The 24,348-nt window shown below is 41.7% G+C and overlaps 1 protein-coding gene and 1 non-coding gene across 34 annotated transcripts in view; both read left to right on the forward strand.

The window, feature by feature from the left end:
• The window catches only part of DIP2A (disco interacting protein 2 homolog A), a 113,216-nt gene that overhangs the window by 50,877 nt on the left and 37,991 nt on the right, over nt 1–24,348 (forward strand). For 19 of the 33 annotated variants that reach the window (XR_010154498.1, XR_010154502.1, XR_010154504.1 and 16 more), the window contains 4 exons: nt 1,225–1,386; nt 3,420–3,617; nt 21,094–21,185; nt 24,125–24,235. Coding sequence is in view for 21 of the 33 variants with exons in the window: in XM_063803618.1 (XP_063659688.1) it covers nt 1,225–1,386; nt 3,420–3,617; nt 21,094–21,185; nt 24,125–24,235 (563 nt within the window). In the remaining 12 variants the exon portion in view is untranslated. The remainder of the gene's footprint in view (nt 1–1,224; nt 1,387–3,419; nt 3,618–21,093; nt 21,186–24,124; nt 24,236–24,348) is intronic. The other 14 variants (XR_010154501.1, XR_010154509.1, XM_063803614.1 and 11 more) reach the window with 2 other exon arrangements.
• Nucleotides 17,631–17,735, forward strand: LOC112206676 (U6 spliceosomal RNA). The gene has a single exon (XR_002941110.1). It is a non-coding gene; the product is annotated as a U6 spliceosomal RNA (small nuclear RNA).

Below are 24,348 nucleotides of genomic sequence, written 5' to 3' on the forward strand. Positions count from 1 at the left end.
CCAATGTGCTGGGATTACAGGGGTGAGCCACTGTGCCCAGCCCCCCATTTTTTTTTTTTTTTTAATAGTGACTCTGTTGCCCAGGCTGGAGTTCACTGACATGATCATGGCTCACTGTAGCCTGAAACTTCTGGACTCAAGCAATCCTTCCTTCTCAGCCTCCCAAGGAGCTGGGACTGCAGGCACAAGCCACCACATCCAGATAATTTTTTATTTTTTAAATTTTTTGTAGAGACAGGGTCTTGCTGTGTTGACCAGGCTAGTCTTAAACTTCTGGCCTCAAGCGATCCTCTCCTGCCTTAGCTAACCAAAGTGCTGGGATTACAGCTGTGAGCCACTGCTCCTGGCTGGCAAATGACTTTTTTTTTTTTTTTTTTTTTTTTTTTTGAGAAGAAGTCTCCCTCTGTCACCCAGGCTGGAGGGCAGTGGCGCAATCTCGGCTCACTGCAAGCTCCGCCTCCCAGGTTCATGCCATTCTCCTGCCTCAGCCTCCCAAGTAGCTGGGACTACAGGCGCCCGCCACCACGCCCGGCTACTTTTTTGTATTTAGTAAAGATGGGGTTTCACTGTGTTAGCCAGGATGGTCTCGATCTCCTGACCTCGTGATCCACCTGCCTCAGCCTCCCAAAGTGCTGGGATTACAGGGCCATGACTTCTTAACATTACCATGGAATAGTCGTGACCTCATAAACTTCCTGAAAGGGACTTGGATGCCCCAGGGGTCCCTGGACCATTTAAAAAACTGCTTAGGCCGGGCGCAGTGGCGCACGCCTGTAATCCCAGCAGTTTGGGAGGCCAAGGCAGGTGGATCATGAGGTGAAGAGATCGAAACCATCCTGGCCAACATGGTGAAACCCCATCTCTACTAAAAATACAAATTAGCCAGGCGTGGTGGCGCATGCTTGTAGACCCAGCTACTTGGGAGGCTGAGGCAAGAGAATCGCTTGAACCCAGGAGGCGGAGATTGCAGTGAGCTGAGATCATGCCACTGCACTCTAGCCTGGCAACAGAGTGAGTCTCCGTCTAAAGCAAAAAAACAAAAACAAAAAAAAAACCTGCTAGCTTAGAACAAGTCCTGTTTCCTGGAAGGCATTCAGTAAGTGTTTTCTAAATGAATTGATTCCAAAATGACTGTCCAGTGGGGCCCACACTTGGATGGATTTGTAAGCTCTGATGCATCGTGTGGTTTGTCCTTGGACCTTACACCTGTGTCCACTTCTTCAGATGTGTCCTGGCCTCAGTGCTCCTCTGTCCTTCCCGTGACAGGTGTCCCTGTGAACAGCAGAGTGTCCTCCAAAATCCAGCAGCTTCTGAACACCCTGAAGAGGCCAAAGCGCCCTCCACTGAAGGAGTTCTTTGTGGATGATTTTGAGGAATTGTTGGAAGGTAAGAGTTGTCCAACTTTGAGCTTTTCTGTTTGTATGAAAAGGGTGGCCACGAAGTTGAGAAACACAGGCAAATGTATATTATACATGGATATTGCTATATATATTCTGTTTCCAGACTCAGTGGTCACTGGATGCAATGGTGAATTTAGAATCACATGATTGCTTCCTTTATTTGAGCAGGTAGAAAATTTGCTGCTCATATTCAAGTGACTTAGCATTTCCTAAAAATTCTTCTAAGGTTTTATTTAACTTACATTATTTAAATGTTTAATTTAAACTTTAACTCTGAAATACTTACCTTCTTGTGGTTTTAAAGTATTTAATTTTCAGCATAGATTTGGCTGCTTTTCAGAATTTTAGCCTCTCATATGTGAATGAAATATGTATTTAGGAAGAATACACACATATTTTTTTAAAGAGAAAACTAGCAAGCAGAAACCAGAAATGAAGCCAGTACAAACATGTGTCGTTAAGGCCACAGGGGCCCCATGCTGGTCCTACTCGCAGATCTTGGCTGTTTGTACAGTGACACTGCTGGCAGCCGACCAGCCCAGAGTCTCCTCCACACCCGAGGATTAGACATAGCTTTCAGGAGATTATTTCCCCTTTGTAATCAGATAGTGTGTATTAGTCAGGGTTCTCTAGAGGGACAGAACTAATAGGATAGATGTATACATATAAAGGGAAGTTCATTAAGGCATATTGACTCACACGATCACAAGGTGAGGTCCCACAGTAAGCCATCTGCAAGCTGAGAGCAAGGAAGCCAGTCTGAGTCCCAATGCTGAAGAACTTGGAATCCAATGTTCGAGGGCAGGAAGCATCCAGCACAGGAGAAAGGTGTAGGCTGGGAGGCTAGGCCAGTCTAGTCTTTCCACGTTCTTCTGCCTGCTTTATTCTGGCTGTGCTGGCAGCTGATTAAAGTGTGCCCACCCAGATTTAGGGTGGGTCTGCCTTTCCCAGTCCACTGACTCAAACGTTAATCTCCTTTGGCAACACCCTCACAGACACACCCAGGAAGAATACTTTGCATCCTTCAATCCCATCAAGTTGACATCAATATTAGCCATCACACAGTGCCTTTCAAATTCAGAGTTTATTGGTATGAATGCATCTTAGAGCAGTGTTTCTTACCACTTGGGCAAATTTTGGTTATACAGCTCCTAGAAAAAGATTAATTCTTTTTAAAGTAAAAAACAAGATTAAAGTAATCTTTTTCCAGGAGCTATATAATCAAATAATCTTTTTTTTTTTTTTTTTTTTTGAGACAGAGTCTCACTCTGTCGCCCAGGCTGGAGTGCAGTGGTGCGATCTCGAATCACTTCAAGCTCCACCTCCTGAGTTCACGCCATTCTCCTGCCTCAGCCTCCCGAGTAGCTGGTACTACAGGCGTCCACCACCACACCTGGCTAATTTTTTTTTGTATTTTTAGTAGAGACAGGGTTTCACCATGTTAACCAGGATGGTCTCGATCTCCTGACCTCATGATCCACCCGCCTTGGCCTCCCAAAGTGCTGGGATTACAGGCATGAGCCACCACGCCCAGCCTATAATCAAATAATCTTTTAATTCTTTTTCTTTGAACATAGTGATAGTTGTTTGGATCCCTAGGCTGAAGTGGTGGTTCTGCTTGCTTTCCTCCTGTCTGAGTGGACCACCAGGTCCTATCTCCAGGCTGTGGATACCTGGCTGTTCACCGCTGTGGTGCCAGAGGTAGTAGAGGTGCCACAGTCCTGTCCAGAAGTTGGGAAAGTGGGAACCACTCCAAGGTCACCTTTGTCTGTGAGGTTGTGGTCACCAGGATGGTGGGTTGTTTTTAACTTTATTTCACAGCTGTCATCATCCATGACTAAAGCTCCTTTAATCCTTTGGTTAGTTGTCGGTGACTGTGATGCAAAAATCGAAACAAATTATTGTAAGCTTTTTTATAGTTGGGATTAAAAACAATATTATAAACTATGAATGCTTAAAAACAGAATGTGTTCGTGGTGCTCTGCATTGCTGATTTTAAAGTTTTGATTTTGCTTGTAGTTCAGCAACCAGATCCAAATCAGCCGAAGCCTGAGGGAAGCGAGACGAGTGTGCTGAGAGGGGAGCCTCTCACTGCAGGTGTCCCCCGACCGCCGTCGCTGTTGGCCACCTTGCAGCGCTGGGGCACAACACAGCCCAAATCCCCCTGTCTGACTGCCTTGGATACAACTGGGAAAGCCATCTACACTCTCACCTATGGCAAGTGTTAACAGAAAGCAGTTGTGCTTCTGGGTTAGCTGTAGAATGTCACACACATAACACAGCATAGACATACAGCTTGATAAATATTCCTGAGAAACCAGCACAGCTGGCAGATAAATAGAACATTGACCTATACCAGGTACCCATCCCACCAGAGGGGACCACTCACTGATGCATGGTGACTGCCATTGCTCTGGGTTCAAGTGTTTGGAGCGTTCTATATATGCTTTCTGAACAGTGTAGTTTAGTTTCGTCTTATTTTCAACTTTGTATAAGGGGAATCATGCAGTATGTATTTCTGTGTGTTTGACATCTTTTGGTTCCATACTATGTTTTTTTTGTAACACAAATAGTAAGCATATATACAACCTGATGAATTCACAGAGTGAATATGGTCCTGTAATCGCACTCCAAGCAGAAGTGTTGCTAGGTTCAAAGCCCCTCACGCCCCTTCCACACACAAAGGGTAACTACTGTCCTGACTGCCCACACTGTTGGCTTTACCTGCCTTTAAACAAGTGTTCTTTTAGTTTATTCTCATTGATGGTATTATTTTATCGTGTGAATATACTGGAACTTACTTACACACTCTTAAGTAGATGGACGTTTGGGTGGTTTCCACTTTGGGGCTATTGTGTATAGTGCTGTTAGGGACATGCTTATGTGAGTTTCTTGGTGAGAATATGTAGGCATTTGTGCTAGGTATAAATGCAGAAGCAGAATTGTTCAGCATTAGGACATACTGCCAAACAGTTTTCCAAAGGCAGTGCAGCAGTTTTCACTCCCACAGGCAGTGAGTACGTGAGGGGTTCCAGTTAACTCTTTTCTCACCAGCTTTTGATATTGTTTATTTCATTATAGTCTTTGTTGTAGGTGTGTTGTAGCACAGGCTAATTTGCATTTGCCTGGTGACAAATTATGCTTTTCATATGCTTATTGGTTGTTTGAATATCCACATTTATGTACTATTCAAATATTTGGCTCATTTCTCTGTTTGCTAATGCTTTCATCTTTCTTTTTTATTTTTTTTTCTGAGAAAAGGTTTCACTCTGTCACTCAGGCTAGAGTGCAGTGGTGCAATCATAGCTCACTGCTGCCTTGACCTCCTGGGCTCGAGATGCTCCTGCCTCAGCCTCCGGAGTAGCTGGGACCATAGGCTCACATCACCACACCCAGCTAATTTAAAAAAACAAAACAAAACAAAACAAAAAAACTTTTTTTTGTAGAAATGGGGGTCTCCCTATGTTGCCCAGGCTGATATCGAACTCCTGGCTAAAGCAGTCCTCCCATCTTAGCCTCTCAAAGTGCTGGGATTACAAGTGTGAGCCACTGCACCTGGCCTCTTATTTCTTTGTATGTTTCAGATAGGCATCTTTCGTGAGATGCATGTTTTGCAAATGTCTCCTCACTATTTGGATTGCCTTTTAACACTTTTAATTATGGCTTTTAATGAATGAAAAGTCTTAATGTAATCTAACTTACATGTTGTTTTTTTTTTTCCTGTATTGTAGCTAAGTTTTTGTCTAATTTAGAAATTTTTTACCAAACTTAAGGTCACAAAGATATTTTCCTGCATGCTCTTCTAAAACCTTTATTGTTTTACTTTTCACATTTAGGTGTGATGATCCATTTAGAATTTAATTTTGTATATTGTTGGAGTAAAGTTGTATATTGTTGGTATAAAGTTGGAGTCATTTTCTTATGAGTATCTAACTGACTCAGTATCATTTATTGAAAAGGCAATCCTTTCCCCAAAGTACTGCAGTGTTACTTTGTTATATAGTCGGTGAAAAATGTACTTGCGGGTCTATTTCTGGGCTCCTGTTGGCGGCGGGTGTTGTCAGTCTGTTGTCTCTCCATGCTCTGAATCACTGTAGCATTAGGAGTCCTCTTGCTCTGTGATGGTTCCTCAAGATTGCCTTGACTCTTCTTGGCTCTTTGTATTTCCAAGTAAACTTTAGAATTAACTTGTCAATTTCCATAAAAATTACTACTGGGATATTGATTGGCATTGCATTGAATCTCCAGTTCAATTTGAATAGAATTAATGTTTTATAGGTTGAGAGCATCCCAAATATGAAAATCCAAAATCCAAAATGCTCTAAAATCTGAAACTGCTTGAAGCTGACATGATGCTCAAAGAAAATGCTCATTGGAGCATTTTGGATTTCTGATTTTTAGACTTGTGATGTGATGCTCAACTGGGAAATAAATATAATGCAAATATTCCAAAATCTAAAAAAAAATTGAAATCCCAAACACTTCTAATCTCAAGCATTTTGGATAAGGGATACTCAACCTGTATTACAATTATGGAATCTTCCAGTTTATGATTGTGCAATATTTTCCCCTTTTTAAAGGCCTGCTTCAATTTCTGTCAGTAATGTTTTTATACTTTGGAATACAGAAGTCTTGAGCATCTTTTATTAGATTTATTCCTGTTACAAGTGCTGTAATTTGTAATTTTCTCTACTGATTTGTTGCTTATATATAGAATTGCAATCTATATTATTATTATTTTAAAATGATGACTTTGTGCTGGGCGTGGTGGCTCACACCTGTAATCCCAGCACTTTGGGAGGCCGAGGCAGGCGGATCATGAGGTCAGGAGATCAAGACTTTCCTGGCTAATGCGGTGAAACCCCGTCTCTACTAAAAAAAATACAAAAATTAGCGGGGCGTGGTGGTGGGCGCCTGTAGTCCCAGCTACTTGGGAGGCTGAGGCAGGAGAATGGCATGAACCCGGGAGGCGGAGCTTGCAGTGAGCTGAGATCGCACCACTGCACTCCAGCCTGGGCGACAGAGCAAGACTCCATCTCAAAAAAAAAAAAATATGATGACTTTGTATCCAGTTATCTCACTAAGTTAACTTATTAGTTCTTTGTTTACTCATAATTAGAAGTTTGTCTATATATCTTTTGTATTACCTGTCTACAAAAATCACATTATTGGTGAATAATGATAGTGTTATTTTGTCCTTTCCAATACTTATACTTTTATTCTTTTTTTTTTTTTTTTTTTTTTTGGTTTTGTTTTTTTGCACAAGCTAGAACTTCCAGTACAGTGTGAAATAGAACAATGTTGAAGAGTGGGCATTCTTGCCTGTTTTTCCATCTGAGGAAAAGCCTGTGGTAATTAAGTATGATGTGTTCTGTAGTTTTGTTTGCTTGTTTGTTGGTAGAAACTGTCAGATTAAGAACGTTCCCTTCTCCTTGTTTGTTAAAAGTTGTTATCATGAGTTGGGATTGAATTTTGTCAAATGCTTTTTCTGCTGCTAGAAAGAAGATCATATGATTTTCCTCCTTCATTAATTTGGTGAATTCTTTTGATTAATTTTCTAATGTAAAGCAGCTGTTCATTTGTAGAATAAATCCCACTTGGCCATAATATCTTACCCTTTTAAATATACACCCAGATTTAATTTGCCAATAAGTTGTTTAGGATTTTTACGTCTGTTTTCATTAGAAAAATTGATCTGTAATTCTTTAAGAAAGGAGCCCATTGCCAGCCTTTGATGAGTATGCTTAGCTCACAGCCTCAACTGTTAAACCAGCGTTCAAATCTAGGTCATGCTATTGGCAGAGCAGTCCCTGGCCAATGGCCAAGTAAGGCAGTGGGACAAGGGCCTAGTTTCTGTTAGCATGGACTTTCCTTAAAAACAGCATTGGGCTTGTGGAGACTGTCAGTTCTACATTGTGGCTTGACAGCTCCTCCTGCCCAATCTTGCTACCTGTCTTTTCCTGTCACAGATTTTTATTCTTTAGTAATCCTTTTGCATGCCTGAGCCTGTCTCAGCATCTGCTTTGTGAAGAACCCAGCCTGTGACACACTTCCTCTTTTTTTTTTTTTTAATATTCTCCTTGGCTTGCAGTTTAAGTCTGCATTTATTTACAAAGTGTAAGATATTACTACCATTGTGTGTATTTATTTATTTTTTTGAGACAAGGTTGTGTTCGGTCACCCAGGCTGGAGTGCAGGGGCGTGATCTCGGCTCACTGCAAGCTCCACCCCCCAGGCTCAGGTGATCCTCCCACCTCAGCCTCCCTTTTACCTGGGACCACAGGCACACACCATCATGCTTGGCTACTTTTTTGTGTTTTTAGTATAGTCGAGGTCTCGCCATGTGGCCTGGGCTGGTCTCAAACTCCTGAGCTCAAGCAGTCTGCCGGCCTCCCTCCCAAAGTGCTGGGATTACAGGCGTGAGCTCCCATGCCCGGCCCATTGTTTTTTGTTTGTTTGTTGTTTTAATCAGCCATACATTTTTATTCTTTCTTTTACTATATACATTCCTTCCTGAGATTCTGTATTTTCCTGGGTAATCATTTCCTTCTGGCCTGTAGAACTTCCTGTATGTTCGTTATACTGTAGGTTTGCTGGCAACTTCATTTTTGAAGGTTATATTTCGTGGTGGTTTATCTTCTTTCAGCAATGCAAAGATATTGTTATAGGCTTTTGAGAAGATGCCAGACCATTGTTGCACTATTGACAGTAATGTGTATGGCCGCTTAAAAAGTGTTCTTTTTATTTGAATTGCAGCTGTCTTACTATGACATATTTAGAGGTGATGTTCTTTGAAAATTTCCCGTGATGTTCTTTGAAATTTTCAAGATGTCCACAGGGCTTCTTGAATCTGTAGAATGGTGTCTTTTATCTGTTTGAGAAAAATTACAGCCGTCTTCTCTTACTATATTGCTTCTTCCTCACTTTTTTTCTTCTCTCCTTCTGGGACTCCAGTTACACTTATACTTTTTCCCTGAGTCCTACGTGTTTAATGTTCTTTTTTATATTTTGCATTCTTTCTTATATATACTTCAATTTGTATATTTTCTATTTTCCTTTATTCAAATTCTTTAATCTTCTGAAATTTCTTTTTTTTTTTTTTTTTTTTTTGAGATGGAGTCTGGCTCTGTCGCCCAGGCTGGAGTGCAGTGGTGCGATCTCAGCTCACTGCAAGCTCCGCCTCCCGGGTTCACGCCATTTTCCTGCCTCAGCCTCCCGAATAGCTGGGACTATAGGCGCCTGCCACCGCACCCGGCTAATTTTTTTGTGTTTTTAGTAGAGACAGGGTTTCACTGTGTTAGCCAGGATGGTCTCAATCTCCTGACCTCATGATCCGCCTGCCTCGGCCTCCCAAAGTGCTGGGATTACAGGCGTGAGCCACCACTCTTGGCCCTGAAATTTCTAATCTGCTGTGAAATCCTGATGAGTTCCTTATTTTAGATGTTGCCTTTTCAGTTTAGAATTTTCATTTCTCTATTATAGTTACTATTCTAATACTCTGGAAAAATTTCTCATTATTCCATACATTTTCCTAATCTTTGCTTCTGCTGCCTTGAATACGCACATTAATTATTGTAAATGAAAGTCTTTGTTAGCTAACACCAATATCTGTATCACCTTTGGGTCTGTTGCTCTTGTCTGTGTTTTCTCTCTTTTTTTTTTTTTTTTTTTTTTTTTTTGAGACAGAGTCTTGCTCTGTTGCCCACACTGGAGTGCAGTGGTGATCACAACTCACTGCAGCCTTGACTTCTTGGGCTCAAGAGATCCTCCCACCACAGCCTCCTGAGTAGCTGGGACTACAGGTGCACAGCACTACGCCCAGCTAATTTTTTCTTTCTTTCTTATTTTCTTTTTTTTATAGAGACGGGGTTTCACTGTGTTGTCCAGGCTGGTCTTGAACTCCTGGGCTCAAGTGACCTGCCTGCCTCAGCCTCCCAAAGTGCTGGATTACAGGCGTGAGCCACCATGCCTGGCCTTTTTGATTGAATATTGTATGTTGTGTATAAAAACATTATGGCAGGTCCAGACAATGTCATCTTCCTTAAGAGAAACCCCTTTCCCCTCCAAGTAGAGTAGTGGCTGGCTGGTCGCTGCAGTCCAGTCATGCCTGGCCCAGCCGGCCTTTGCTCTCCTCTGGCTCTCCTGGGCTTTCTGCCAGTGCCTGGTGTGTCCATGTGTCTCTTTCCTCTGATGGCTTCCCAGCCGTGGCGTTGGTCTCCTTGTGGCTTCTTAACAACCCCATTCTGCTTTTCAGAGGTTTTCCACATGGGCTCTTGGTCTCCTGCTGCACACAGCCAGAGGATTCAGCACATGTCCTGCAGGAGGTGGCTGTGCTCTCGAGACTCCTAGCCTCTACCAAAAGCTCTGCAGGTTTCTTCATGTCCTGGTGGGACTGCTCCAGGTGGATACTCAGCCCCCCGTGGGGGCTGGAATCCCTGAACATGGACAGCGTGAAGACAGCTGCAGCTCAGCTCACTTTCCGGAGGGTTTTCCCTCTCTGGAATCTTAACTCCTTTAGTTGTCTTTGCTGAGCAGCAACTTGCTGCCTCCAAAAGATCATTTCTGCATTTTATTCAGTTTTTAAACTCATCTTAGGCAGGAGTGCTGGTCTGCCACCAGTACCCTCTCCTACTCGGAAGCAGAGTCTTCCACCATTGTGCTTTTAAAATTCATCCATGTTATTGCGGGTAGTTGTAATTCATTTATTTCTGTTGAGGAATGAATATACCAGAATTTACTTAAGCATTATGCTGTTGCTGGAATACATGGGCTGTATCCAGTTTTAGCTACTAGAAACAGTGCTCCCAGGAAGATTCTGGTGTGTGCCACGTGGTAGCTAAGCATATGTTTCTGAAGGTTGAGTACTTAGGAGTGGAAGTACTAGGTCTAGGGTTATGGGCACCTTCACATTGCTGAGATGGCACCACCGTTTTCCAGTTCACCCTTGGCCCATCAGTGTGGGTGGGCCCTACCTGCTCCCCATCATTATCAGCACTTGGTATTGTCAGGCTTATGAATTTTAGCTACTCTCGTGAGAATATGGTGGTATTTCATTGTGGTTTTAATGTGCATTTTACTGATAACTAAATAGATTGAGATCTTTCCTGTCATTTTAACTTGCTCTTTTGTTAAGTACCCCTTGAATCTTTTACACATTTTTTCTTTAGTGAAAGGCTGGGCACGGTGGCTTACATCTATACTCCCAGCACTTTGGGAGGCTGAGATGGGTGAATCACTTGGGGCTAGGAGTTTGAGACCAGCCTGGCCAACATGGCAAAAGCCTGTCTCTACTAAAAATACAAAAATCAGCCGGGTGTGGTGGCATGCGCCTATAGTCCCAGCTACTCGGGAGGCTGAGGCATGAGAATTGCTTGAACCCAGGAGGTGGAGGTTACAGTGAGCCAAGATTGCACCGCTGCACTGCAGCCTAAGTGACAGAGCGAGACCCTGTCTCAAGAAGTATATGTAAATAAAATGAAAACAAGTTTATTAAGAAAGCAAAGGAATAAAAGAATGGCTACTCCATAGGCAGACCAGCAGCTTGGGCTGCTGGACTAAGAATACTTAGAGTTATTTCTTGACTATATGCTAAACAAGGGGTGGATTATTCATAAATTTTCTGGGAAAGGGGTGGGCAGTTTCTGGAACTGAGGGTTCCTCCCATTTTAGACCATCTAGGATAACTTCCTGACGTTGCCATGGCTGCTGTAAACTGTCATGGCACTGGTGGGAGTGTCTTTTAGCATGCCAATCATTGTAAGTAGTGTATAATGAGCAGTGAGTTCAACCAGAGGTCACTTACATTGCCATCTTCATTTGCGGGGACTTGGCCAGCTTCTTCACCACACATGCTGTTTTATCAGTAAGGTCTTTATGACCTGTATCTTGTGCCGACCTCCTATCTCATCCTGTGACTTAGAATGCCTAACTTACTGGGGGTGCAGCCCAGCAGATCTCAGCCTTATTTTACCTAGCCCCTATTCAAGATGGAGTTGCTCTGGTTTAAACGCCTCTGACCTATTTCCCCTCTCTGTTTTATGAGAGAAGCCTTAATTCTAAAGGTTGTAGAGAGACAAAGATTCATCTTCTATAACTTCTTCAGGCTGAACAGGAGTGATGACATTCCTGCCTAACTATTAGGGTCTTTTATATTTGAGAAAGAAAGGAGCTAAGTCAGAAAGCATCAGTATGGTGAGGGCCATTCATAACGCCAAGAAAATTTGATATCTGGAAGATTAATAAGTGTTCAGTTTAGGAAAACATTGAGTAAGCTTATCCTGCATTCCTACACAGAGTACAACAGCAATATATTCCACAACAGTAAAACAAAATAAGTAAAATTATCCCAAGTAAATTAAATAGGGATTTTCATGAACTGGGTAACTGTTGGAACTAAGATGATATGGGATTGCTAGCTGATTCCAGTGTGCCCAGAATTAGAATATTGATCTAGATTTTTTTTTTTTTTTTTTTTTTTTTGAGATGGAGTCTTGCTCTGCTGCTCAGGCTGGAGTGCAGTGGCGCGATCTCGGCTCACTGCAAGCTCCGCCTCCAGGGTTCACGCCATTCTCCTGCCTCAGCCTCCCAAGTAGCTGGGACTACAGGCACCCGCCACCACGCCCGGCTAATGTTTTGTATTTTTAGTAGAGACGGGGTTTCACCATGTTAGCCAGGACGGTCTCGATCTCCTGACCTTGTGATACACCCGTCTCGGCCTCCTCAAGTGCTGGGATTACAGGCATGAGCCACCGCACCCGGCCTGATCCAGATTTTTACATTGCCCATCTCTCTTGTTTCTCTCTACTTTACTCAATTGTTAAAAGCTGTAAATAGCTCAAAAGAGAAGTTTTCTTGGCTCTGAAAAACAAAACAAAGAATCAGCAACAATTTAAGCAAAAAGTCAAAACAAGTTACTTCTGTTTTCTACTGGTTCTATTAGTCCTATTAGTTCAGCTCATGTCAAAACAAGTTACTTCTGTCTTCTATTAGTTCTGTTAGTCCTATTACTTCAGCTCATGCAGTTAACTCCTGTTCGATATTCATGAACATTTTGGCTCTCCATGAGAGTCCTGAAAGTTTTTCCTCTATTCTAATGTCACAATCTCCAAAGTTATCAGAAACCTGCATTCAAAAACACCTGTTAGAGTTCTCTAGTTGATTATAAAACCACCTTCTAAAGAGGACCCAAACAAGACAACAATTTTGTATGGATGACAGAATGCCTTAGGGCAGCCTCTACAAAAGCCACAATTGACTAGGAATTTTGATTACTTCTGTGACATGGAACAATTTAACATACCAATTATATTTATTAATAACATGTACTGTCATATCAGAGTTATAGAAGTTTCACACGATTTTGGAACACAAACGAATAACATATTTATACAAATATAGCCCAAAGAAAGCCAAGCATCATTTCATATCTGACAGTGCTTGCTGTGTGATTTTTATACCAAATAAGCTGAATATGTCATTTTTTGGACTTGAGAGGACCTAATATCTAAAAGATTAATTAGGTCAGGAAAAGGCAGAATTTAGAGTATGATGTTGGAAAGTTTGTCAAATATTAAAGGTTTAAACGCTTGATATTACAAAATAGAATCCCAGGTCACCATAAGTCATTCATTTACCCAAAATGATAACTCAAAAATTTTTAAAAGGCAAAATCCTTTACTCATTAATAGAAGGAAGACTTAGCTTTCCAAATAATCTGTCTCCTTTCTTTCCCTTCTTTTTCCTATAGTTTATTCAAAAGGCAAACAAAAATCTTTGTTGTCTTTTCTTTTTTTTTCCTGAGACGGAGTCTCACTCTGTCACCCAGGTTGAAGTGCAGTGGCGTGATCTCGGCTCACTGCAACCTCCGCCTCCTGGGTTCAAGCACTTCTTCTGCCCCAGCCTCCTGAGTAGCTGGGACTACAGGTGTGCATCACCATGCCTGGCTAATTTTTGTATTTTTAGTAGAGACCGGTTTTCACCATGTTGGCCAGGCTTATCTCAAACTCCTGACCTCAAGTGATCTGCCTGCCCTGGCCTCCCAAATTGCTGGGATTACAGGCATGAGCCATTACACCCAGCCATCTTTCATTATTTTTTTAATATAAAAATCCTGCTCAAGGGAGAAAGCAAAATTTCACCATTGCATTAGTGCATTATTGATGTCAAACCCAATTCTTAATAAAACCTTGTAGACAAATCTATTCAACCATAAGGTAAGATTCTCATAAACCTTTTATAACCCTTTACACTTTTTGTTAAAGAGCAGATTCATGCTCCAAGAAAACTGTTGTGCTTTTATTCCAGTATTCAATTTATGGAAAAACTGAATAATACCCCTTTAACTTTAGGCCAGTGTGTTCACACACAATTTCTTTTACAAGATTAATTTTTCACAAACCTTCCACAACTTGCTCAAACCTTCAGCATTATTCTATCCAACTGAAAATAATCCTTTAACCCTTTAATCTAGGCAAAAAAAAAAAAAAAATCCACATTCCCATGACTTCTTACAATCTTTTTACCAAAAACACATTTCACTTTCCATGCACATTTCACACCTTGCAGGTAGAACTGCTTTTCCCATAGTCCCATAGTCTCAAGTACATGTTACATTGTTAACCGAAGAAGCAGTTTATGACCGTAAAGCATTTAGCAAACCTAATATCTGACCTGCCTAATTTAGACCAAATGCCTAAATTTTTTAAGATATTTTTATTTTACCAATAGTCTTTAAAACTGTCTTTATTTCCCAAAGGTTACTTAAGTCACATGAACTAAAAGGCATTACAGTTTTAATTTTTCTGACAAGATATTTGGTTTAAGGTCTTAGTATTTTTAAACCAATTAATCAAAGCTCTTTCATATATAAACATCACACACATAACATGTAAATAGACAGAAGATCCAGGAGACGTAAGATTTTCCATTTTCCAGTTTCTAAGTTTCTTAACTGGATTACTGGCTTCAGGGTGGAGCTCTTTGCTAAACAGGGCTAGGGAAACATGCAGTTTCTGGAGCCTAATAAGCAGCTGGAAGGCAAAGCAGATTCCAAAAATCAAAGTTCTCATTTCTATACCAGATACTGGATCCTCAAAAAGGGAATCAGCCCATTCCCCATGGGAGTGTTATCTCTCAGTGGGGCTTGGGGGACATTTCCATACCTTCTAGGTGGCCAAGAGCATGCTTCTCTGATCCAAACATGCAGAGAGGTGTGTATTCCCCTACAACTGCCATTAGCTACCCCCAAAGTATATTTCCTCCCTAGTTATTACACCAGAGCTCTCCCGTCATGTGAAATCAAAACCGTCAGATAACACAGTGCTGCAAAACAGAGCAGAGCCTTAGATTTTGAGATTTTAAATTTTAAATTCCTGGGGTTTCATGAGGAAAACAGAGGTTCTTCCCAAAATGGGGTCTGTGGCGCCTCCTCTGTTTCCCCCAAGGAGTCCCAGGCTGTTAGACCTTGAATATCTGCTTTTAAGGTGACTTTTAACCATAGTGCTCTTTTATTTTTTTAATTAATTAAAAAAAAATTTTTTTTTGAGATGGAGTCTTGCTCTTGTTGCCCAGGCTGGAGTGTAATGGCGCGATCTCAGCTCACCGCAACCTCTGTCTCCCAGGTTCAAGCGATTCTCCTGCCTCAGCCTCCCGAGTAGCTGGGATTACAGGCATGTGCCACCATGCCCAGCTAATTTTGTATTTTTAGTAGAGATGGGGTTTCTCCATGTTGATCAGGCTGGTCTCAAACTCCTGACCTCAGGTGATCCACCCGCCTTGGCCTCCCAAAGTGCTGGGATTATAGATGTGAGCCACCACGCCTAGCTTCTTATTTATTTATTTATTTTTTTTTTGAGATGGAGTCTGGCTCTGTCGCCCAGGCTGGAGTGCAGTGGCGTGATCTTGGCTCACTGCAACCTCCGCCTCCCAGGTTCAAGCAGTTCTCCTGCCTCAGCCTCCTGAGTAGCTAGGATTACAGGCGTGCGCCTGGCTAATTTTTTTTTTTTTTTTTTTTTTTTGTATTTTTAGTAGAGATGGGGTTTCACCATGTTGGCCAGGCTGGTCTTGAACCCCTGACCTTGTGATCCACCCGCCTCAGCCTCCCAAAGTGCTGGAATTACAGGTATGAGCCACTGCACCTGGCCCATAGTGCTTTTTTTTAAAATTCCTTTTAAATCTCTTATTACCCAACTTCAGCCAGGCCTTACGGCCAATATTTCTGACTTTGGAACTTTACCAAAGGTAACCTCCCAGGTGAAAACAATAAACTTTAGCCAATAAGCTACAGTATTGGGCACTTGGACTATTCCCAGAAGAAGTCCAGAGCATCCAATTCTGAGCTTGCAAAGGCTTTTAACTGCTCGAGATAACCTTCAGAGCTAACTACGATATGAACCCTCAAATTCCTGTTCACTCGGTGGAAACCAAGAGAAAGTACCTTCCGCGTGGTTACAAGTCAACTCCCAAGGACATTTTTCAACATGTGGTCTCTGGGCAAGATGAAGGAGCAGTTGCCCTGAGTAACAGAAAAGATGGAAAAGAGAAAGGGAGAAAAGCATTGCCTGTGGCAGTATGGGGAAGGTGAGGAGCTCAGGGAGGCCGGAGAAAGACCCAGCCATTGCGGCGATGCTGAATCAAAAGTTCAGGCGGCCGCTTGTCAGTAATGAAGGGATCTTTTCCAGCTGTCCCGTCAGCTCTGGAGTTTCCCCTTTTGGGGAGAAAAAATGCTCCCATGTTCCATGATCCTGTACATGCCTAACCTTGTCACCCAAAGCCGTCAGCAAAGAGTGCAAGGCAGATGAATCCAGAGAGAATAGTGGTTAACATTCTGTAGTGCCAGATCCATTCTTGGCCACGAGGGACTTTACTGAAGGGGGACCCTCTAACCCCTTATATCTTAGGAAGGTCTCTAACCTTCCCAAGTTGGGCCTCGAACCCAGGTTTGTTCAAGTGCCCTTGCCTTTTATTAAGAGGGGCCTTTAACCCACTCTGTCTTAGGAGAAACTCTGACTCCCCTAAGTTGGGACTCTAACCCAGTTCCATCCTTTACCCTGGTAAATGCACCCCACTTAGCCAAAGTCGGCCAATTGGTGCTGTGGTCTTATCTCCTTTGGGTCGGGGGTCTCCTCAGTATTGTCCCTTTGGAATTCACCGGGAAGATGTTCCCAGAAAGGGATCCTATTCCAGACCCCAAGAGAGGCTCCTTGGACCTTGTGCAAGAAAGAATTCAGGGCAAGTCAGTGTAGTAAAGTGGAAGCAAGTTTATTAAGAAAGCAAAGGAGTAAAAGAATGGCTACTCCCTAGGCAGAGCAGCTGCACCTTTTCTAATACAGGATCATTTATAGGAATTTTTTATATTATATTCTGGATCCCAGCCCTGTGTCAGTAATACCTTGCAAGAGCTCTCTCCCTGTTTGCGGCTGGCTTTCCACGAATGTAGCTTAGTGAACAGAAGTTCTATCAGTCACCTTCTTTTCTTTTATGATTTTTGCTTTTTGCTTTTTTTTTTTTTTTTTTTTTGAGACAGAGTCTTACTCTTTTGCACAGGCTGGAGTGCTGTGGCGTGATCTTGGCTCACTGCAGCCTCTGCCTTCCGGATCAAACAATTATTACGCATCAGCCTCCCAAGTAGCTGGGAGTACAGGTGTGCACCACCAGGCCCGGCTAATTTTTTGTATTTTTAGTAGAGTCAGGGTTTCACTGTGTTGACCAGGCTGGTCTCGAACTCCTGACCTCAGGTGATCCATCTGTCTTGGCCTCCCAGAGTGCTGGGATTACAGTTGTGAGCCACCATGCCTGGCCCGATTTTTGCTTTTTGTGTTCTCTTTAAGTACTGTTTCCCTTGGCTGAGATCAAAACATTATTCCATTAATTTGGGAAAATGCTGTTGTTTTACTGTTCACATTTAGGTCTGCCATTCACCTGGAATGTGTTTTTGTGAATGGTGTGGGACTGGGTTCCCGGGTTCGTTTCTAAAGAAAGATAACCTACTGTCCCGTTCTTGTCTAAGGAGGAGACAGCCCTTGCCCCACTCTTCTGCGGTGGCACGTGGGTCATCAGTTGAGTTGTCCACACATGGGTGGATCTGTTTTGCTGTTCTCTGTTTTATTTCATTGATTTATTTTCTATCTTTGTGCCTATACCACACTGTCTTAATTGCCATAGTTTTATAATAAGTCTTGACATCTATAGAGAAAGCCTGCCATCTTGTTTTCTTCTTCAAAAGTATCTTACATGCTCACTTTGGCAGCACATACACTAAAACTGGAATGATGTAGAGAAGATGAGCATGGTACCTGTGCAAGGATGACACACTTTTGTGAAATGTTCCATATTTTAAAAAACTGAAAAAAAGAGTGTCTTAGCAATTCTTACCCTGTGCATTTCAGGATCCACTTTAGAATGAGCTTATCAGGTGTCACAGTATACCTACTGAGATTATTACCATTACTTTGAGTCTTAAGAGAATTAACACCTTTGCATTATTTATTATTATTATTATTATTATTATTATTATTATTATTATTATTTTGAGATGGAGTTTTGCTCTTGTTGCCCGGGCTGGAGTGCAATGACACAATCTCAGCTCACTGCAACCTCTGCCTCCCGGGTTCAAGTGATTCTTCTGCCTTAGTCTCCTGAGTAGCTGGGATTACAGGCGCCTGCCACCACACCTGGCTAATTTTTTTTATTTTTAGTAGAGATGGGGTTTCACCATGTTGGCCAGGCTGGTCTCGAACTCCAGACCTCAGGTGATCCACCTGCCTCGGCCTCCCAAAGTGCTAGGATTACAAGCGTGAGCCACCGTACCTGGCCACCTTTGCATTATTGAGTCTTCCAGCCCTTGGACATCTGTCCCTCCATTCAAATATTTTTTACTTTATCTCAGTAATGTATGGTTTTCTGTGGGGAGATTTTGCATATTTCTTGTGGCAGTCTCAAGTACTTAGTGTGTGTGTGTTTTAAGCTTGTGGTGGATACTTTCATCAAAAATCTTCATTTACTTTTTTTTTTTTTTGAGACAGAGTTTCGCTTTGTTGTCCAGGCTGGAGTGCAGTGGCACGATCTTGGCTCACTGCAACCTCCGCCTCCTGGATTCAAGCAATTCTCATGCCTCAGCCTCCTGAGTAGCTGGGATTACAAGTGCCTGCCTCCATGTCCGCCTGATTTTTTGTATTTTAGTAGAGACAGGGTTTTACCATCTCACCCAGGCTAGTCTTGAACGCCTCAGCTCAGGCAATCTGCCCGTCTCAGCCTCCCAAAGTGCCAGGATTACAGGTGTGAGCCACTGCGCCAGGCCTGTTTACTCTGTATTGCTAGTATGTAGAAATCAAATGGTGTTTGTATGTTGATATATTTAGCAGCCTTGCTAAATTCAGTTACAAAAGATTCATAAGCTACACCATCGTGTCATCTGCAAATAATGGTAGTTATATTTCCAGTTGTTCAGCTTTTTCTCCCTTTTTGCACTGGCTAAGCCTTTCAGTAAAATGCTGAAAACAGACATCCTTTACTTACTTCTCTCAGAGGGGAAGCTTTCAATATCCAACCATTAATTATGATATTTCCTGTTGGGTTTCTAAAGATGCCCCTTATCACATTAAGGAAGTATGTTTCCTTTCATTCTGAGTTTAAGAAGAATTTCAAAAATCATTTAAAATCATTTTAAAATCATGAATGATTTAAACTGTTTTTCTTTTCTTCCATCTATTGATATGATTGTTTTATTTTTCACCTTTATTTTGTTAATGTGGCAAATTATGTGGGTTTTCTGTTGAACCTCTTTGCATTCCTGAGATAAAACTGACTTGGTCCTGATGCATTATTCTTTTTATGTAGCTGGATTCAGTTTGAAATTCTTTATGCATTACAATTATTAACACCTTAAACTGACCTTTTAAAATAGGCTAAAACAGTGGTTTGAGTTGAGTTTTTTTTTTTTTTTTTTTTTTTTTTTGAGAGGGAGTCTCACTCTCGCCCAGGCTAGAGGACAGTGGCACAGTCTCGTCTCACTGCAACCTCTGCCTCCTGGGTTCAAGCAGTTCTCCTGCCTCAGCCTCCTGAGTAGTTGGGATTACAGTGTGTGCCACCACTCCCAGATAATTTTTTGTATTTTTAGTAGAGACAGGGTTTCACCGTGTTGACCAGTCTGGTCTCGAACTCCTGACCTCAGATGATCCACCCATCTTGGCCTCCCAAAGTGCTGGGATTACAGGCATGAGTCACCGTGCCCAGTCTAGTATTTTTTTTTTCTCATTCATTTCTCAGGTCCCACAGTTCACTTATTTCATAGTGTTGCACCTGAGCTTCATATTATTACACGGGAAATTGAGCGCTCATTTGCAGGGCATGGCTACTCAACCTGCTTGCAGTTGTGCCACAGGGACTTAAAGGGCTCAGTGATGACTTTGTGTTGCTTCTTTGATAGGCTGCTTGGTGAGGGGGTGTTAAGGCTCCTTCAAGTGTGGGGGGTTAGATTCAGATTTCTCAGTCTTCCTGTCCCATGGTCACCCCTGCCTCTGTCGTCCTCTCTAGACACCCCCAGTCCTCTAGGCTTTTCCTTTCTCTATTGTCCTGTCTTCCTCAGTGAAGCTCTCCCCTATTGAGTGCTTATGAGCATAGCAGCTGCGCCAGGAGGGGTGTGTGGTGGGAAGGACCTCAGGGGATAAGAGCTGGTTCCTGGGCCCTGTGCCTGGCGTGAGGTCCTGATGGCTTTCCAAGTAAAGAATGGATGGCATTGATACCCGGATCACCTTTGGATCTGTTGCTTTTGTTTATATTGTCTCTTGATTTTTGGTCAGGGGAACGTCTCTTTGGGGATGGCTGGTATTTTAACATCTTAAATTTAACATATTAAATTAGGAATTTAACATGTTAAAACAAAGATATGACCCATTTCATGAATTGTTGTAAAGATTAAAGAAATTATGTGCTACTTTTACAAATGATGTAATTGAGGGATATTTAATGTAATGAAAATCCATTTACAATGCAATATTAATTTAAAAAGTAGGGTGAAGTATCTCATTTCTTGAAAATTATACAGGCATGTATACGTGTTTATATGTGTATAGCTGTATATATATGCACACATATGTACATATACATATGTATACCAAATACTGACTTTTTCTGCTTGCTTTTTTTTTTTTTTTTTTTTTTTTTTTTTTTTTAAGATAATGTCTTTATTGCCCAGGCTGGCTCTCACTGCAATCTCCACCTTCCAGGTTCAAGCAATTCTCATGCTTCAGCCTCCCGAGCAGCTGGGATTACAGGCACACACCGCCACACTGAGCTAATTTTTTGTATTTTTAGCAGAGATGGGGTTTTGCCATGTTGGCCAGGCTGGTCTCAAACTCCTGGCCTCAAGTGATCTGCCTGCCTCGTCCTCCCAAAGTACAGGGATTACAGGTGTGAGTCACTGCAACCTGCCTCTGCTGGCTCTTCTGTAGTCCAGATTTTCTATAATAAAATCCTATTTTATTTTTGTATTAAGAAAAATAAATCTGTAAGCTATTTTTAAGAGAAAACAATGATGTTCATTACAACATTGTGCAGAATAGTTATTAGTTGGAAACTACCTAAATTTCCACTAATGGGGTAATGGTATATTTCGGGGTATTTTGGTTTCTACATTAAAATGTTAATTACTTGTTTCTTAAATTTTACATTGCTTAGTATTTTTATTTTGTTTTAGGTAAACTTTGGAGTCGGAGTTTAAAACTAGCTTATACTCTACTTAATAAACTGACAAGTAAGAATGAACCTCTACTTAAACCTGGAGACAGAGTAAGTAACTAGAATGTCACTTTGTTGGAATGAGCAAAAGCAGAGACTTAAATAATCTGTTTCATTGAAATTAGTGTTCTATCATTTAGTTAGAATTACAGCATTAATACAAGGGATTTAAAATCAGCAGTGAGGACTGGGCGCGGTGGCTCATGCCTGTAATCCTAGCACTTTGGGAGGCTGTGGTGAGTGGATTGCCTGAGCTCAGGAGTTTGAGACCAGCCTGGGCAACATGGCAAAACCCTGTCTCTACTAAAAATACAAAAAATTAGCTGGGCGTGGTGGTGCGTGCCTGTAATCCCAGCTACCCGGGAGGCTGAGGCATGAGAATCTCTTGAACCCGGGAGGTGGAGGTTGTAGTGAGCCAAGATCTCGCCACTGCACTCCAGCCTGGCGACAGAGTGAGACTCCGTCTCAGAGAAGAAAAAAAAAAAGCAGTGAAAAATATTAAATATGGCAAAGTTTGTGATGTAGAGTAAAGCAGCATTCTTTTTCTGCACTCGTTGTTTCATTGTTTGTCCACTGTTTCTTCATCTTCTTTTCTGTTTGACTTCATATATGTTGATACTAAAAATGTTAGATTCCAGAGCTTAGATTTTATGAACTAAAATCTAAAGGTCTGAAACCCTGCTGTGAAATTCTGTATTTTTATCTCCTTCCCTATTCTGTGTGTCCGGGTAACCTCCTTGTACCTATCTGCCAAAATAGGATGCTGGAGACTTATTCTCTTGTGCTACACTGCCCTATATGGTTGGCAGTAGCCATTTGGGGCTATTTAAATTAACCAAAATTAAATAAAATAAAAAATTTAGTTTCTTGGTTGCACAAGCCACATTTCAAGGGCTCAGTAGGAGTGTGGCTAGTAGCTACCGTATTTATAGATCAGAGGTAGAACATTTCTGTCATCATAGAAACTTCTGTTGGACAGTACTACTGTAGGCAAGCTGGACCAGACTGGAGGACCCTGGTATACTAGAAAGTCCAGGGTGGAAATTAGGAGAACATGGTGAAAATCAACATACCAGTGAAATCCCCTAGTGAGAAGGTCACCTGTGTCAGATCACCCAACAAGGAAACTGCAGGTTAACAAGCTGGCAGACAGTTCCAAGTAGCTCTTTCAGTGCCTAAGTCTTTAATGTGAACTATTAGCCAAGGACTTTTAAGAAGGAAATGTCAATATGAGAGAAAATACCAAAAGACAAAGAAAAGGGAAGGGAAGAGAGGGAGTGAGAAAGAGACAAGAAAAGTAAGGAAGGGAGGAAAGAGGAAACAACAAGGAAAGCTAGATACAGAAAACAATGTTTCTAAAAAGTGAGTATTAATATTCTTGGAAATCAGAGATGAAGATGTTTCATAAGTCAAGAAAAGGATGCCGGTAGGAAAGACTAAGAGATGGAGAGCGGAGTAAAATAGGACAAAAAGACTCGATCAAGAAGACACAACACCTGACTGATAACTGGAGTCCAGAAAGAGAAAGGAGAACAGAAAGTAGAACATTTTAAATGAAAATAGTAATTCAGGACAATATCCCGGACCTGGAGAGTGTAAATATTCAAGGATGCACACCAAAACGCACGCCCATAATATTGCATAATACGAGGAGTACAGAAAAGAATCCCAGAGCTTTCAGGGGAAAAGTAGGATGTACACAAAGGATTGGCAATGACAGTGGCTTTTGGGATTTCTCATTGGTAAAACTGAAAGAGAGTGGAATGATGCTTCAAACATTCAGAGGGAATATAATTTTAACTTAAAATTCTGTTCCCAGAGATTCAACAGATTTGAGAATAGTATAGCCATTTTCAGACGTGCAGGACTCAGAAACGTTTGGCTTGCAAGCACTTTCTTGTCAAGTTCTTAGAAGATGTCCCTCAGCCACGTGAGTGAGTGAGTGAGTAGGGTGCAAGCAGGAGGACCACAGTGGAGGCCCCAGGACCATCACTGGCAGCAGTCCAGGGGGCAGCACAGCCACCATCAGGAGAACCAAGACTCCAGGGTGGGGTGGAATCCTCAGCACCCACCATCAGGAGAACCGAGACCCTCAGCAGTGGAGTCCTCAGCAGCAGGGGACACTCACGGCTCTCCTGAGTGGGTGGTTATTTGGAAAATGACCCACCAGTAGGTGGGTATTTGACCCAGCTGAGGGAGTATTTTAAAACAAATGAGCTAGAGAATACACAGAAAGCAACGCAAGTAGAAATGGAGGTAGCTGTTATCAGAAAAGAAAGGAAATGTGTACTTGGCTATAAAAATGTAAACAGTTTAAGAATAATACTTTATGATATGTTGTGTTCATAGATGAGATTTTATGCAACGCTTTAGAATGAATTCAAGAATCACTAATTTTCTTGAAAAACATTCTTACAAGGATAAAGACTTTCAGATTCTTGACTTGCAAGAGAATCTCTTTGGTTAGGTGAATCATAATAAAATGGACAAGGTCACAGTGATTGAGTTGAAGAAATTGGTGGCAAATTCTGCCTCCTGTAATATTACACTTTATAAAAGTGAGCACAGCTCTTCCTAACAAATTCTGTAAAAATATACTTTCCATACCAAACATCTAGTCTGAAGGTTATAGGTTACATTCTGGGCAACCACTGTTAAAACCAAATTTTGAAGGAGAACCTTGCCCTTTTCAACAAACAAACTTGTTAGAAACTAAATTTCCAGACCTCAAGTACAGAATATAGATACAGCTTAAATTTTGTCTTACAAAGTCAGCGCTTATTGGTTATTCATTGTTGCGTGTTCTCAAAGGCCCTGAGTCAACTGTCTCTACTCAGTTAAATACTATTTGGACTTGTCCCTTATGGTTTCAAGCACAATTATTACAATATTTGGGGCTTACAAAAATTTTATTTATAACTAGCTTTTAATTTAACTAGATATTGTAAAAATTGGAAATTTGGAATATTCATTTCTTTGTACTGTTGTAGGTGGCGCTCGTGTTTCCGAATAGTGACCCTGTGATGTTCATGGTTGCATTTTATGGGTGTCTCCTGGCAGAGCTGGTTCCTGTCCCCATAGAAGTGCCATTAACAAGAAAGGTAGCAAACCCATGGCTCAGGTCCCGTGTGGTTCGCTTCTGAACTTGATACCAGCAGTATCTTACTTCCTTTTCACTCATGTGGGCAGGCAGCAAGCAGCTGTTTTGACAGAG

This window comes from Pan troglodytes, chromosome 22 (assembly GCF_028858775.2).
Source record: "Pan troglodytes isolate AG18354 chromosome 22, NHGRI_mPanTro3-v2.0_pri, whole genome shotgun sequence".
NCBI classification, from domain to species: domain Eukaryota; kingdom Metazoa; phylum Chordata; class Mammalia; order Primates; family Hominidae; genus Pan; species Pan troglodytes.